The sequence below is a fragment of the Streptopelia decaocto genome (genome assembly GCF_964273445.1).
Source record: "Streptopelia decaocto genome assembly, chromosome: 3".
NCBI classification, from domain to species: domain Eukaryota; kingdom Metazoa; phylum Chordata; class Aves; order Columbiformes; family Columbidae; genus Streptopelia; species Streptopelia decaocto.
The window spans coordinates 89591813-89609441 of NC_138656.1; the positions used below are offsets into that span (position 1 = coordinate 89591813).

A 17629-nucleotide genomic window follows, 5' to 3' on the forward strand; every position below is an offset into this window, starting at 1 on the left:
GTTCCTGTAATGTGTTATTTTGTTCAGCTGAAAAAAACAGCCTGAATCAGAAATCTTCTTTCCACACAGGAAAAGATTATGATTTAGTCACTCAATCATCAATTCGATAAATTAAAGAAGGAATTTGTTATGGTGTTTCAAGTTTGTTCGTTTTTTTCTGGTTTTTGTTGTTGGTTTTGGTTGGTTGCTTTTTTGATTGTTGTTGTTTCATTTGTTGGGATTTTTTTTTCATATTTTGTATAATTTTGTAGTTCTCTGATCTTCTACCAAATTGTTACAGCCCTCTTAAAAGCGTGGCCCATACACAGAGTCTGTATGAGGCTTGTTGATGTATTCATATATCCAATACATTCATGTAGCTCAGAAACAAACACCAGAGACCCTAATGTTGAGGGCATATGTGCACTGTTCTCAAACAACACTGAGTTAGACATGTCAAATAAAAATAATGAATGTAATTTCATATTTAAAATGTGACATTACTCAAGTTTGGGGAGGGTGGGGGCTGTTGTTCGAAAACCAGAGAAGAACTATTGGGAGAGCTCACTTGTAGTTATAAAACCAGCAAATGCTTGGCACTTACAGAGCCCTTTCAATAGCAAAGCTGTACTGAGTACCGACTGCAAAATAGGCCTGTAAAAGCTGATAGCATGCATGTAAGCATCTACCAAGGTTTATCAACCTTTTAATAAAGAAGGACTCAAATGTTTTGCAGGTTTTGACATACTGTGGTGCTGGAGTACCTTACCTGCTGAAAAAGTGCTTCAGAGTTGTGTAATAATATTAAGAAGAAATCAGGATTTCCCTGATCTTGGGACAAGGACTGGGTGCAAATTTTGAAGCAAAAAAGAGACTCCCTTAGGACTTCATCTCATGTACTAAGGTTGCTGCTGAAAATGTCAAGTTTTTTGTCAGAGGAAGAAAAAAGACCACGCTTGACAAAAGCTGGATGTGTTCCCTTTCCCAGGATAAGTAAATCTAAGCTGTATGTGTTAAAAGATATTTCATTTTTCAAACAAGCTTAGTTTAGGTAAAATCCTATCATTTCTAGCAGAAGTAACACTAGTTTACATTTATTCAGCGCTAAAATCAAAGAAAATCAAAACTTCTTTGTAAGCTTTAGGTAACTGTACTGAAATACATATAGTTTAAATATTTAAAATTTAACTATACATTTCAGTTTAAAACCTACCTCTAGAGTATCTCTGGTCTGCCTGGAAAAAATACAGCTAGGATTGTCCTGTACACTTAAAAATCTGGTATAGAAGGATGATTTTATCTCCTATATTCTTCATAGCCAAGCTCTCCAGGGAACAATATCTGAAACTTGTGCATTGTGCACACAAAGCTTACAGAACAGATAGAGCAATGGCAATTCACATCTGTCCTAAGTATGAGCTCAAGTATTGACAAGTTGGTCAAATCGTATCCATACTCCCACAGTGACCATGACAGTGACAGCAACAGCAACGTTTCCTCACATCCTCAAAGACAAAGGTTCCGTGCTCTCCAGAGTGAGCAGAGGAATTTTTTGCATGGACCAGCACAACAGCAGCAACCAAGCTTATGGCAGCTCACGCAGAAGAAGTTTCTCAGTTGCTCATGGGAAACTGTCACATGTGACATGAAATGGAAGCAGATGGATGATGAAAATGGTTCTAGCAAATGTTTCATACTAGAACTTATTTTTTTTTTTTCTAAGACAATACAGACAACACCAAGGTGTTGTGTTGATGTCACCCTGCTGCTACAGGAGGAAAGTAAGTACAATGCAACCACTTATACAGGTTACATATGACAGAAAAATAAATTGTTCTGAAGAGTTACCCATAGCATAGGCAACACAGGTCATTAAAAATACCCTTTTTTTTTTTCTTTTTCTTTTTCTTTTCTTTTTAATTAAGAAAGTTACTGAAGTTTTGGTTAAAAAGATAGGCCTCAAAACACGTTCAGTTTTTATTAAATCCTACGCTGACGCTTTGCTAACCCTTCCTATATACTTATCATTGGTGAGGCCACAGTCAGAGTACTGAGCTCCCCAGCACAAGACAGACATGGAGTTACTGGTGTGAGTCCAGCTCAGGATCACAAAGATAATTAAGGGACTGATGCAGCTCTCACACAAGGAGAGGCCGAGCGATTAAAATAATATTTTCTTCATGTAAATACATGTGGGCATACTGCAAAAAGCTGTCAAAAATCATTTCTATTAAAGTCAAGTTTCAATTTAAAGTTTATTTCAGCTATTGATACAAATTCTGTTTATGAACAGTTCTACGAGCTGATTTTCTTAAAAATTATATATATCACTGCAAGATGCTACTAATAAATGAGGACAGTACAATTATACGAAAGACAAGGCACATTTGTGATATGACAAGGGAAAAATACTTTTCTGAAAATACTCTTGAAGTTATCAAATACCATTGTTTTTGATGTAGCAGTCTTTACTTCCATGGACAAGCAATGATTCTTTGCAGCTACTGAAACTCTAGCAAAAGAGTTTTCTCTGTTCTTACTAAATGCTAATACTGCATTTGCCTTAGCAATTCACAAAGCAGTTGAAATTATAGTTTTAACAATATCCAGTGTTAATTAAATTAGCCAAAATATCGTCATCATTTGTTTGTTAGCTTATGGTGGTGATCAAATGAAGGTTTGTGCTTCTACGTTTTGCAATTATGTGTCTATTTTTTAGAAACCGAGCAACAATCTTTGTGAAAATCTTGAGATATTAAGAAGGCAAAATAACTTCCTTCTCTTCTGAATATTTCAAGAAAAAAGAATAAATTAATAACTGTAAGAATATACCTTTAATAGAGAGAAAGCTTATATATAATGGTGGGTAACGTTGGCAAATAAGTGGAAAAGGAAGGAAAAAGGGACTTAAAGGGAAACATTTGCTTTTGCATCACATGTTGCAAACTCGATTTTGATATCATTACTTCTGTTGAGAAGGAATATCTTAATCCTAGATTAATCTAGTTGAAGCCAGTAGAGGCTATGACAAAAAGGTCTAAGAGCGCACCCGAGCTGCATCATTATTCCCTGTTATAATGGGGAAATACAAATATTTGTTGTTCCCTCCCCCACACATCCCTCACAGGAAAATCTGTGGGAAATCTGGACCAGACAAGAGCTGCAGGGCACTCTGCTGAGGTCCATGGTACTGGGAGGCAGGAGCAGGGACGGGGTAACGACCCTGCAGCACAACAAGGAACTTGCATGCAGCTCATTTTGAACAGAGGAGACTGTTAGGTGGAGAAGATACTGTACTATTCACTCAGTGCAAACAAAGGCAGCAGTCCCAAGTCTTGAAAGACTGAGCAATGTGATAAGTAAGGAAGGCTGGACAGGAGGGTAGGAACGCATTTCTGAACTTGGTGTTCACTTAGGAGTGACGTTGAGCCCATAAAGAAGGGAGGGGAGGGAGGAGGGAGGGGGAGGAAGGTGTTTTAAGATTTAGGGTTTTTTCCTCATTATGCTACTCTGATTTGATTGGTAACAAATTAAATTAATTTTTCCCCAAGCTGAGTCTGTTTGCCTGTGACACTAACTGGTGAGTGATCCCTGCCCGTCCTTGTCTTGACTATGATGAGCCTTTCATTACATTTTCCCTCCCCTGTCCAGCTGAGGAGGGGAGGCCAGAGCGGCTTTGGTGGGTGCCTGGTGTCCAGCCGGGGTCAACCCCGCACAGGATTATTTCAAATGGCAAATGGACACCTTGAAGAACTGGCAGCTGAAAAAAGCCCCAATTCTTAATACAATATACCGAAAGCTTAAACTAAATAAGACTACACAGTTATGCCAGTATCTATATTGCCAACAACAACAACAAAATAATAATAATAAAGAGGAAAAATATTTAGAACCTATGATTTAGTTTTAAATGTTCACTCACCTGATGTAAAAATATCAAGACTAATCACTTACTTAAAGCAAATATCATTACTAGGCATACCTGAAAAAAATTACCTCTTAGAAACTCAGTTGGTAAGTGTATTTTAAGTAAGGAAAAAAACCCAATTAACATCAAAAGAAGGAGAATTTGCCTCACTAAACATCAAAACGATAGGGTTTTATCTGGTTATATAATGAATAAATAATTTTTCAGATTATTTCAAACCCAGATCTGGAAGACAAGACAGCTTTCCAAATCCCACCGTGACTTAATTCAGTGATTTTCACCAGGAAGATCCACAGAAAAACTGATTTAGTGCTGGCAATGGCATGGTGACTCTTCAGTTAGTTAGGGACAATTGGGAAACATTCATCTGACTTGCGGAAACAGTCAAATGGAAGTAGTAAAATGTGATATCCAAAATGATTCTCAATATTTTCAGTATGTAAAGAATGCTGAACTGTAAGTCAAACCATTATAGTCTCTACAAGTATATATTTGTGAACATTTAGGTAATGATAGTTCATGAAGGCTTATGAAAACTGGAAAAGATACAGCCATGCTACATGCACCTTAATCTAGAGCCATGCATTCTCAACAAAGTCCATGGGAGACTGCATTATATCTAAGTTTCAAGCAAACAGCAAAATAAAAAAAAAATGCTTGTGAACACTGAATCCTTAATTAGCATTTTAAAATGATATTTTGAACTTGATTCATATTTTAAATAATGCTTGAAACATTACTCAGTAAATAATTAAACAATTTGAATGATCCAGTGATTCCCATATGAAGAATGATATGTAAAAGAAATATCAATGAATGAATAGTAGAATCTTTCAATTCACCATGATTTAGGACAGGTACCATGGAATAATCAGGTAAATTGTTTTTATCACAATGCACTCTCCGAAACCAGTATCCTCAATATTCCAAAATGTTATTAAAAAAAAAAAATAAGGAAAAAACAAACAGGCAAAAAAGAAGAAGAAGAAAGCAGGACCATGCTGTTCACCCACGCACCTGGAGGAACAACTCCAATACCATCATCAACATCATAATCTGAGATGTCACTATCACTGATTGGCCGAGATCCTGCACAACAGTAAGGTAAACAAATACCTGAACATCTGGATGTGTTATAAAATGTAAAAATATGTTCATTTCATGTACTACTGATTAAAAGGATGATTTTAAGTCTAAACAACAGAGGAAGAGAACTAAACTGGAGTGACTGACAGTGATGTCACACAAGATGGCTGAGCCAATTTAACATCTTACAGCTGCTGCAGCCCCCTTTCCCCTTCTCCTTCCATCAAGTCCTCAGAAATCAACTACCAGGATAGTTTATCTCACTAAACCAGCAAAACGTTAACTCTAATGAAGAAAAAAACATGCTTTTATGCTATTTCAGTGAGTAAGCTGAATCAGTTCGCTGAACAGGAAAGGAGAGGTGGCAGCATATGGTGAGAGAGGGGAAGAGGAAACAGCGCTGCCAGCTTTTAGAAAAGTTTAAATATGTCATGAAGATTAACCTTTAATTTTCTCACTCTATACGTATCCTCATGCAGCAATTACAGCAGTATCACCTTTTTATAATTCATTCCTGAATGTGCACCAATTTCCCATCCATTGGCTGGAATGAATGACTTCCATGTTTAAGCAAAAACAGAAAAATAGCTTGGAAATGTATTTTAAAACAATACCCTATGTCCTTCTTATTTCTAAATAAATCTGAAATTAATTTAAATTAACAGAGAGGCTACAATATTCAAATGTTTCAATGCTTTCATTCTTTTAATATAGCTCATTCAAACCTGAAATCCGACTCATCAGAACAACTGTACCTCCCAAATTTTTAAGCCTCATAAGTCTTTAAGGACTTTATTTTTAAAAATAAATATCTTTAAATTATTAAAAAGTATTCAGTAAAGATGATCTTCATCTTTCTATTTAAAAGGAACTTTATGCAAACATTTGAACAGTTTTCTTTTGCTAGTGAAAAGCAAACCAAATCCAACAGGTTTCCATACTTAAAAGTTATATGTCACAGGTGAAAGACTGCCATGTCATAATGTCAAAATTTGCATCTCTTTTCTGCTTCAAATTTTCATTATGTCTAAAGACTATCATATTTTTATCTTGTATATGAAAGTTAAATACCATTACACCATATCCAGCATTTCTAATTTAAAATTTAAAAGAGATGAATGGAATTTGGACCTACTTTGTAATTTTTTGCTAGTGCTTTCTCCACCGTGAACATGTCTTCTTGGCATGAAAGGTGATGGCTGAGGCAGAGGTAGTGAAGACTCATCATGTGTCTGTAGCTTATACCAATGTGGTTCATCATCTAAAAGTGCTGTCTCCAGCTCTATAAGAATCTATTAGAAAAATTATCAGGTTTTAATTTTACTTTTGAGGCACATACACACAAACATAGATAAAATATATATGCATATGTATTCAAAACCAAACAATTAACTCAGTAGAAATGTCATTGTATGTATCACCTCTCCAAGAAATTCACTTTCTTCTTCTTGTACTCTTGGCTGATCCCATACGGTTATTTCAAGCATTCGTTCTCTAAAATCTCTACGATGTACATGTGAGTAGAGAAATGTTTGGTTCCATTTTGGCTCTAGACTTTTCTTTACCGTTTTAGTCCTCCGTTTACTCTTATCACTGAAACATAAATATTTGTTGTAAATTGTTTGTAGAGATAAATCATAAAATGCCATCTACTTATAAGCACTCATTGTTTTCATTCCTTCTGATCTGATGATGTCTAAGAGAAAAGTATTTTCTGTACAGTGGATCACATTCATCCAAATGTCCACAAAGTTGATTTGACACTGACTTGCATGATTCAAGTGCAATTTTTTGTTGCAATAAATTTAACAATAACAAACTATTAAAAGGAATTATTAAGCATTCATTTAAAAATTTATTCAATACATAGTAACTAACAACATAATTTTCTAATCTGAAAAATTACTACCTTCTGTCTGGAAGAAAATACATTTTTACATAGGGATTCCTGGGGCGTCCATCCACTCTTGGTGGCAAATCTGTTGCTTGCAGAACATTTACTATTAACTGATGTCCCACTTTGTCGTACCACAGTTTAACCTACAAGAATCAAGTTACCAGAAAACATTATTAAAAATGGAGAACAAACAGAATTTTCAGACTGCATCACATTAACCACAGTGTAAAACTAACCATTGCTTTTGTCTAGAGACAGATTTTTTTTTTTCCCAGAAATATACTTTATGTCAAATTCCTTAATATTTAATTAAGTTAGATGGGAAAGATGATGGTTTATACCAAAGACTTTTGTATTCACGACAACGGAATAAAATGGTCATGCTGATTATACTCACATTGTTTATTGTACTCAGTGCACAATCTTGTATCTGAGTGCATTGAAACCAGTCTACGTCTTAGCTCTGCACCTTAAAAGCTACATTCAAATAGGAAGCCCTGATTGCAGCTAAACTCGAGTCATAGTTGAAATCTACCTACTCTGATTTGTCACATTGCAAATGACGTTATGCAAAGCATAACATACAGCTAAACCATTTCTTCAGAGAATCATAGTATGATGAAAATTTTGAGCCTGCTGTATACTTAGAAATTAATACGATCAATACAAAAACACAAAAGAATGTACAAAACAAAATCTAAGTGCCCACAGTATACTTAATAAGCACAGCTCCAAATAAGTATTACAGACAGTTCCATGATATAGTGTGTATCTAAATTAAAATGTTTTATGGAACAGCGTAACTCTTAAGAAATACACAGCTCTTCAAATGCTCTCATGAAGCACTAAAAAGTGCACTACACTTGTTTTCTGTGGATTACAGTGCATGTACAGCAGAATGGCCATTTTCATTGCAGAGGATACAGGATGACTAATTACAAGGCACTTTTATGGGCTCCTCTCAATGTAAATTCCTGCACACTTTGGTGTATTAAGGCAACAATTCTTTGCCTCTTCTGTGATTACAGTGGTGGGGTGTGAATGTATATAGAGGGTCTTAAAAAAACCTTTGAAAGATCTTAGTCTTTACCAACAGCAAACATTTATCTTCGCCTCCCAATAGACCTTGGGAATGTAGAGGTTTGAGGGACCAGCACTTCACAGGTTTTTATTACCAACTCAGGAGAAACAAAATACACTCACAGAAAGCTGCCCTGGTAGGACTTGCGGTGCATCCCGTAGGGCTCCAGGGCTGGTCGGCGATATAACAGAAATAGAAGGCCTTTCCATCTTCTGAGATTCAAAAGAACTTGAACCTAAAAATACATGAGAAACACATGAACTTTCCATCCAAAATTCTGAAGTAAATTCAGATAACTTATGAATTGCTTTTTCTTTGAATTGTAAAAAGGTTATCTTTATACACAGCACAACTGAACTAATATACAGGAAGATTTAAAACTGATGTAGATAGCATGGTGAAAAAGACTGTCTGGATACCTTACCCCAGATTAAACCTGCCTTATTTTGGTTTATTTGAAATAACATGTAAAGAAGCACTCCTCATATAGCAGTGACAAACCGGATTATATTCCCAGTAGCTTCTCCCCAGGAGTTGTCACACAGAAAGGTATACAGGACATGTGTCTGGCATAGAGGATGCTCTGGGACCTGCTGGACATCAGCAGTTCTTCACCAGTGAAGCAGAGCCCTGACTAATGAGATGAGCTCATGACACGTGTAACAACACCCGGTGGCCCCACAGGACCCTGTCTCAGGGAAGGTTTCTGGCTGCATCTCAAACAAAGCTCAGATGTGAAAAGGGGACCATGGCCCTCACACACTCTAGATGACATGGTTCAAATGGGATAGTTAAAAAGAAAACCATGTTTTTGAAGCACAATACGTAAAAATCTCATCTAACCAGTGCTTTCTTGTTAACAAAAAGAGAAACAAGAACTCTGGACGTATGCTGAATGGTGCTTTAATCATATACTGTTTCAAGTTTAACACACAAGACCAAAACCCATTGGATTTTGCCATACAAAACCCTCAGAGCCAAAGCAGTCTCCCAGTGCTCATCTTTCAGAAAATTCATAGCTGAAACAATTATGCTGGGTACAACACCGTGCTTAGTGCAAGGAATGAGGCGAGTACTCACTAGATTCTAACGGGGGGTGAGAAGTCTCAGGAATCCGTGGAATATCACTAAAACATGAATATACACATAGCAATTAGAAACAATGGAGATGACTTTCTGCTGTAACAAATACATTTCTGGGGCACTTTTTTAGAAATAAGGATCTGCTTCTGTTCTACTGGGTTACAAGGGGTGAAAGGGAAAAAATTTAAAGACATGTTTTCCACTAGCATCCATTAAAAACTTACTAATGCAAACTACTTCTTCCAATCTAAGGAACTAGCAGAGGTAAGAATGTATTTTTATAACCAGAACAATAAAGTTAGAGAGCTTTTAGGAAAAGTGGCAAAAGGTAGTGTAGCTACAGATGTTGAATTATTTTTTGGAGGAAAAAATCCAAAAAATAAGACATAGATTAACTCACTAGTAATTTTTATATAATCGTCTCAAGGAGTTCACGGCATGAAACTGATGAAAATGTCTTATAATAATAAAAAGAAAAAGCAAATAATATTAGCAATGTTAAACAAACTAAAGAATAATGCATTTCTTCATAGGCTACAAAAAAATCAAACCATATTATTATTAAGTATGGACATTTTTTTGACATACACATACCCAGCACATATACAGGTATAAGCAAAATCAAGCTAGTTAAGTCCACACACATCTATCAAAATTTTGCCCTCAACAAATGTACTCTTCCATCAAAATCTGGATGATGCCAGCTGCTGGCTCTCTTCTGTTCTCAGCATTCATTGAAAATATATTGCAAGAGCAAGAAACAACTGTTACTGTAGAAATGTTAGCAAAGCAGCAGAGCAGGAAAATGGAAACTCCTAAATATTTTCATCTACAGATAACAATCTGAAATTGGAATTACAATAACATTTCTGAAGAGCATTTACAAGATTTTAAGTTTAAAGCTGAGCATTTTAAAGGTATTTGGGCATTTCTCTGTTTGGCAAAACACTATCTTGCTGACTTGAAAGTCAATAAAACTAAGACTTCTTTTTCGTAAGTGACTTTCATATACCTAGACAAGACTCTTAAGTCTGAAAAGGAATGTAACACTGTCCAATCGATTAGTCTTAAATATACTTCTCATGTCCTGAAATTTAAACTTCTGGTGCCCACGTTTTAAAAAAGGCTATTTCAGTGCCAAGCTAATGTCTCACATCAGCTTACATCTCACATCGCTGAACAAGAATGTTCTTCTCTTCGCCTTGACTTCATAATTCCATAGCAATTTGGCTTCCTCAAACTCATGGAAATATAACTGAATTACTCATTGTTGACAAGGCATAGTACTACTTCACAAACATATAAACAGATTCATGACCTCTCCACAGCAGGGCTGCTGTGCAGGCTTCTTCCTCTTTAACATTTTCTCTCCTTCCTGGGCAGAATTTTCTGGGCAATTCTCAGCAGTCTGAAATATTTATTTACCATATTCAAACTGATTTTTCTCTTCAATACAACATTAAGTTTATAATTTTTTTGTGTTAGAATACGAACACTCTCATCTGCAGTATAGCATTATTTGTAATACCGTCATGTTTAGGATACCTAAACAAAGGCGCATATGTGCAATGAGTGTTTCAACATGGAAAGTGCAACTATAGTGTCAAGTTTCATCATCCATGGAGAGGTGATAAAAGACACTAAAATTAATTTTGTTTGGATTTTTTTCTATTGTTGAAAATACAGTAGACAAAAAGGCAAAAAATAAGCCTCAAATATTAATTACATATATAAGGACTTAAAAACTCACTTATACTTACACTAAGGCACCCTCACACTATTAGACCAACACAGAAAAGTCTAACAATAAATCAACATTTAGATCCACACAGTTTGTAAGAGGTAAAACCAGACACTGGAATAAAGATGCCACACCATGAAAAAAATGGTCAAGTTGAGCATAGTTTCCTTACTTAGAGCTGGTGATACAAAATTCCTCACCAGGTAAAGATAAATGACAAAAATAATCAGACCTTTCTAAGACTTACTCATCAGACAGGAAAGAACTGAAATTACAATTTTTTTTAATGTACTTGTCTTAACTTCTTGCAATTCTTATCAAAACCTGACAAGAACAGTGAAAATTAGCGCATAAATTTCAACTCCAGACAAAATGCATGGTTTGCAATAGAATTAGTATTTGAAATCTATAAATCTTCATAGTACAATGGACACCTTTTAAAAATACATGTATATAATTTCTATATATAAAATGTATGTTATTTAGGCATATATTTTAAAAGAATATATATAATGCACGTGTCTGTATGCGCACATATATAAAAAATATATTGCCAGAAAATCTCTTCCCTAATGTTTATCTTGTTTAGGTCCAGCTCCACACTGAACTGCAAGATACGAAAATAAAATGAATAAATAAATAAATAAATAATGCAATGTAGTGCTGATCACTCATGGCAGAGTATTCGAACAAGCTCTGTAACATTTCTGCTTTTGATTTCAAAAGGTACGTGAAGTAATTTAAAGCTATGCTTCTGTCTATTTGCAAATTTCTTACAAATTCAGTAATCCAGTTTATATAATCATTTCTTAAGTATCACATGTGCACAAGAAAAATAACAGGTGTATTAGACTTTATCAAATGTATGGGTGATATTTTTTAAAAAATTTGGCATTTTAATTAAAGAATGGAAATTTGAAAAAGAAAGTATAACGTAAAAATTGTTATGGAAGAAAATTAGCGTTATCTAGCCTGCTTTTACTTTTGGATTGCAGAAAATATCCAGACACTATGATTTACAAAAAAAAGCTCTTCTGAAGCAATAGTAGCTCATGACTTAAAATATTCAAAACCAGACTAGTAAAAGCAAACGGTTAAAACAAAATAAGAAGTTGCATGACCACTCATTTAAAATAGTAACAAAATGTTACTCCCCTTTCAGAGCAATGTGAACATCAGAAAAGTAATGTGAGACTCATCCAGTAAAGAGCTGCCAGCACTGAACTTTGTTTCTCTATCCCTGCCTTGGAAGGCAAAGGTATTTTGTGGTCTTATGTGATGTTATATACGATTATCTTTTGTCTGATCCTCCCACATCTCCATGAATACATAAATTAAACCAAAATATAACTTGAGACTACTCTGTGCAGATATATGGTTTGTGAGGATCACTGTATTGCAAAATGCAGGAACAGTTATGATTTCTCTGAGGGCTATAGTAAAGAGCTTGATCACTGAAGACAAACCAAATTCAGATGTGGCTGTAACCCACGCTTTTTTTAGCTTTCTCCAGGAACAGAAATATCGTCCAGGACATCCTACAGAATTTTCAGAGCATCTGAGTACCTGTCCCCAGTGCTCATCCTCCCATTTCCAAAACCATTCCTTCCCATCAGAGCCTGCAAACCAATCTGCAGTTTGCACTAATTACATTACTTCAGCAACTCTCTGGAATTCAGTACTGCCTGGTTTATGATGGAGGTTCAACCTCCTCCTGAGGACCTAGAGCACAGTAGCAGTTCCTGCATGGAGGAGCTGAAGCACACCAGAGAAACAACAATTTTGGCAGTATTATCTGTGGAAATCCAAGCAAAGATAACTGACATATGACCAAGAAAATAGAGACAAATAAAAAAACCCATTTGTTTTACCTGCACTATCCCATAGAGCTCACCCGAGAACACACGAGGTGGTGAGTTAGTGACCATGCCGGCTTTCTTCTCCAAAAAGCTTTCTGCCGGAGGATTTTCTATGCACCTCTCACGTTGTATGCATATTCATAGGTAATTCCTCCCCTCATATTTAGATAGCCAACCCATTAATTCTACTTTTTATAGGTTTCTTACCTACCTTGTGTTGCAATCATTAGCATTAGCATCAATTAGTTTCTACGGAGTTTTCACAGTACTATTGTGGTTATACTGTTTATTGTTGTTATGCCTTCATCTGCTAATAGTGTTACATGTTTCACATTTTTTGCTAATAAACATCCTACAATTATCCATTACTCAAAATTACATTTGCTGGTAGACACCGAAATCCAAATTTACAGGACTGGGAAAATTGTTTAGACATCAATTTTGTAACTAGCAGCCTTATTTGTGGGCAGTCTAATGCATGGGCTTTCAGTCCTCCCATTATTCACTTAAGCCAAACTGTGTCATATTTGGGCTTTTTAGACCTAATATGCTAGGACTTTTTAAATCAAGGCCATTAAAAGTGCTGGTACATTATTTGCATTATTAATACTGAGAGATGAAAACACTTAAATTATGCAGGCAAAATATCATTTATCAGGTCTTTCGGGAACCTGTTTCCTCTCAGGAATTGTACGTGTAATGCGTTACCACTGAATGCTGGATCAAGCAGCTTCGATTTTGCTGACTCAGCACCCAAAGTAGACACAAACTTTGACATACTAGATTTGTTGGATTGAATAAAATTCCCTCTCATGAATTTGAAACAATCTCAAAGTTTGGATAACAAGACAAGGAGAAGCTTGTGGGAGGGGAAGTAATCTGTTAATGCTACAAACTATTTCCCATTGTGTAACACAATTTACACAGATTATAATTTTATAATTATTAAAGAAAAAATCCTGTGAAGTATGCTCTTTCTCGTTAACTAATATCAGGATTTCCTTCATTTTACAATGTCTGATATTTTTTCTTCTTTTAAGATGACAGACAGGTAAATCTCACTCTGATATGAAACAATAGGACTTTGACTAATTGCTGCTGGAAAAAGGAAAAAGCTTTACATTTTGGAGTTATATGTTCCAGTCACTATAGAATATTTATTTGCTCTTCTCAAAAAACAAACAAACCAAAATAAACTCAAGTAACAACAAAAAAGTCAATCAGAACACAAATTTACAGTAATAGTCTTATTATAGTATGTAAAAATCTCTGTGCTAATACTCCATTTATCTCAAAATAAAAGCACAACCCGATGTGCTCCATTTTTGCCTATGCCTGGAAAAAAAATGCATGGGTAATCCAAAGCAGAATTTCACGTTTTATTGGTACTATTTCTGGGTGCACTTTTTAATTGTAAAATCTACTGCTGAGATTCAGAAACATTCTTTGATATTGAATGCACTTCATTTTCTATGCCTCAGTTCCAACAGTTGTGGTATTTTCTCTCAATTTTTCTCCAATAATATGTCACTGGAATCTGGTCACCTTGTACTTCATATTTTGAAGTTATTAGATTTATCAAATTCATAAGCTATAATAGTTCAATTGGTATAATAATGAAGTTATCTTAAAAGTTTACAGATATGTTGACATTTGCAAATATGCTGATAGCAATAAATATATCGAAAGCTCATTATTTAAAATATTAATCCAGGACTCTCCATTTACATCATTTGTACAAATCAATTTTCAGGCTTTCTTTAATTGAGACATGGAGTTCAAGTCAGGTCCAGTATCAACATATTTCTTTACCACTGATTTAAACATAGAAACCAGACTTCTAAAAATCGCCTTATGGCATTTTATTTTTAATTACAAAGACATAAGACTGAATTTGCAATTTTCAGTCACGAATGTCTCCTAAGTTATCTGACTAAAGAATGTAAAATAATGTTTCTGCTTCCCAACAGTCTCCACCTGGATGACAATTTTAGCCTTTAACAACCACATCAAGCTTTCACTTTCCATTAGAAGGTCAAACTCACAACTGTAATTAGCACCGAATATTAATTTTATTTAAGTACTCTTAATAGTGATTGCCATTAAAAAGGAAGAACTAATTTGCAAAATATACCTACACTTGCACAGTGTAGACAAAACTAAAATCAAAAGTTGACGTGAAATAAATGTAAAAGAAGAATGGTTCAGTCAGAAGGAAAATTAATGGTGTTTTTTGTTTCTAAAATGGAAAATTTATTGTATTTGAGAAAGATGAAAAATATAATAATAATTAGAACTAGCAAATTCAAAATGAAATAATCATGCATTCATAACGAGGAAACAGTTTACCATCTGCCTATAGGATAGTGGTATTTAGAGACTTACAGTGAGTGTATACGAAAATTGGGCAGGTGGCAAACTACAGGGCAGGTAGCAACTACTATTTTTTTTAAGCTCCCCCGGAGTCACTATTTATTGTTCATCATGTGACTCTGTTCTGCAATATCAATGTGAATTTACATTTTACAATTCTTATTCAATCCTGTAAGACTTAGTTCAAAACAGTCCCAATGGAGTTGTTTTCAGGGAAGGAGTGTAGAATACCAATAAATCAGTTGTGACAAATGCAGGGCCAACCCCACTAGTCTTATAAACTCAAGCACATTTAATGAACTTTCTAAGGCTTATTTGGGAAATCAAGAATATGAGAATTGTTATCACAAACCCTCAAACTTGAATTTATAATAAATAAGAATTAATATCATAAATGTAACACATTAATACTAATTAATTAATTTTTTGTTTCCACTTTTGATTTTAATGATAGTATCTTTTAAGGCTAAATACAGTGTTTTCAATTAAGAGCTTTGGGGTTTCCTTTTTCTGGCTCTTTAAAGGAGGCCTTTTTAAAACCTGCTAGCATGGACTTATTAAAATCCTGTAAAGCTAAATGTTTGCTGATGCTTCATTCTACTCATGAAGACTCATACAAGTTCTTCTGATTTAGTGAAGCTAAAAGTTTGAAAACCAGATTTTTCTCATGCACAGGTACACTTGAGCCACCAATTTTCCCTTGTCACTTGGCAAAAACCTTGTTAGTACTTTGACTATACAGAGAACAACAATTATATATAAATACATATCACTGCAATAATAGAAAGTGAATCATATTCCATTATTATGAGATTAAAAATAATGAACTCACAAATAGTCCTTTTAAAAGTCCCATTAGTAGAAGTAATAACTGTGCTTAAGGAGTAAGTCTTTAGCCTTACCCAATAGGTCTTGAAACAATAATTTCAACTTGAGGTTCTGATTTTGATTCTAAAATAATGTTGTAAACTTCTTCATTTGTAGCTCCAGGCAAGGGTTTACCATTCCATTCTAGAACTTCATCCCCTTGAATTTAAAGAGAATTTTATCTCATTTCACATTCTTTTACAAAGTGCAAAACATTTATGAAATCTATATAATCAAGTAACATTGCCCAAAATCATTTAAAGACCTGTGCCGAAACCCTAAAATACTTTTGAGACACTATCAAGGCTTCTTTCTCAGAACTCAACTGAAATTTGTACATGGAAAACATATTAAAGAAACCACTTGTGCAAACATATTATGTATTTTCAAAGTAATACAGGACCTGTTCTTGTGCTATGAAATGGAAGAGTCTTTTTAAAGGTTCCTTTTTAACTAGCAAAATAAAACAGGTTAATCTTCCAAAATCAAAACTATAAATACCTACTGTTAAACCTTTTAAAATCATGACATTTTATTATAATTCATATACTGTGCAATTTGATTTCTCTACAAAGTAAAGGGCAGTCTTCACTGTCTATCTCAAACAAACCAAAAATAAAAGCAAAGAGTGAATCACTGTCTCCTGAGGACGTCAGGGGAGACAGAATAGAAAATATGATGCGAAAGTTATTTAGTCATGTTCAACTTACTGTCCTCCAGCACCTCCAGACACTTCTCTGCCAAGCTGCTTTCTGGCTGATTGGCTCCTAGTGCTTACTGTTGTACTGGCTTATTCTGTTCCTGATGCAAGACTTCAGATTTGCCTTTGTTAAAATTTATGAGTTTTGTACAATTACTCAAAGATTTATCATCCAGCCAAATTTTGGAGGTTTTCCATAAAAGACAAAAAGGTGTGTTTTCCTAACATCAAGGACTCATCCACAGCTTTTTGTGTGCGTGTGTTTTAGTCAAATACAATAGGATGAATAGACTCCCATTCATTGAAAACCAGTACAAAACAATGTACTTTTCTGTAAAATCATTTTGGCTCTAAAAAAATTTTGAGAAATTAAAAATAGCTTTGACTTAAAAAACAACCTAGACCAGACATTAGAGAAGTAATATTAATATGTCAGCCTAAATACTTCAAGATTAGTGGAGATAAACTTCTTTTCTGTAATTATAATCTGCAGTTAAGATCTATAAGAAACTATAATAACTTGTGCTATCGGCTCCGTGTATATTAACTTGGATTAAAAAAAAATAACCGATATCGAAACAAAGTAGGACATTTTTAGAGACTTATCTTTTCTACTTCTTTATGACTATTAGCTTCATGCAATTATCCTAAATTCATACAAGTTGTCATTGGAACTTCTGGATTCCTAAGAAGGCATTGCATAGACTTTGGTTTGCTAAGACAACAGTTGAAAAATATTGCTTAGAGCCATGGTAAAAATATAAACTACTAAGAAGTACTTTTGGAAACCAACTGCTGTGCATAGTTCTTGCTTGGTTTAGAAGCTTGAAAAATGCCAACAGCACAGCCACTTATTTGGAGTATATAAACTACAAATATATGTATACACATCTTACATAAATGAAATATTTTAAGATAATTTTTTTGGGGTGTTTTTGTTTTGTTTTTTTGGGGGGTGACAATTCACATTAAAGAAGCACTAAGTCCATTGTTTACATACTGAATCATCCTTCAGGTGACACTATAGTGCAAGTA

At 34.7% G+C, this 17629-nt stretch overlaps 1 protein-coding gene across 9 annotated transcripts in view; it reads right to left on the bottom strand.

Moving 5' to 3' along the window:
• RIMS1 (regulating synaptic membrane exocytosis 1) overlaps positions 1-17629 on the bottom strand; it is a gene marked incomplete at its 5' end in the record, with an annotated part of 308320 nt that overhangs the window by 115629 nt on the left and 175062 nt on the right. For all 9 annotated transcript variants that reach the window (XM_082048664.1, XM_082048671.1, XM_082048670.1 and 6 more), the window contains 7 exons: positions 4925-4996; positions 6129-6285; positions 6415-6586; positions 6903-7033; positions 8094-8206; positions 9052-9098; positions 15930-16053. In XM_082048664.1, the coding sequence (XP_081904790.1) occupies positions 4925-4996; positions 6129-6285; positions 6415-6586; positions 6903-7033; positions 8094-8206; positions 9052-9098; positions 15930-16053 (816 nt within the window). The remainder of the gene's footprint in view (positions 1-4924; positions 4997-6128; positions 6286-6414; positions 6587-6902; positions 7034-8093; positions 8207-9051; positions 9099-15929; positions 16054-17629) is intronic.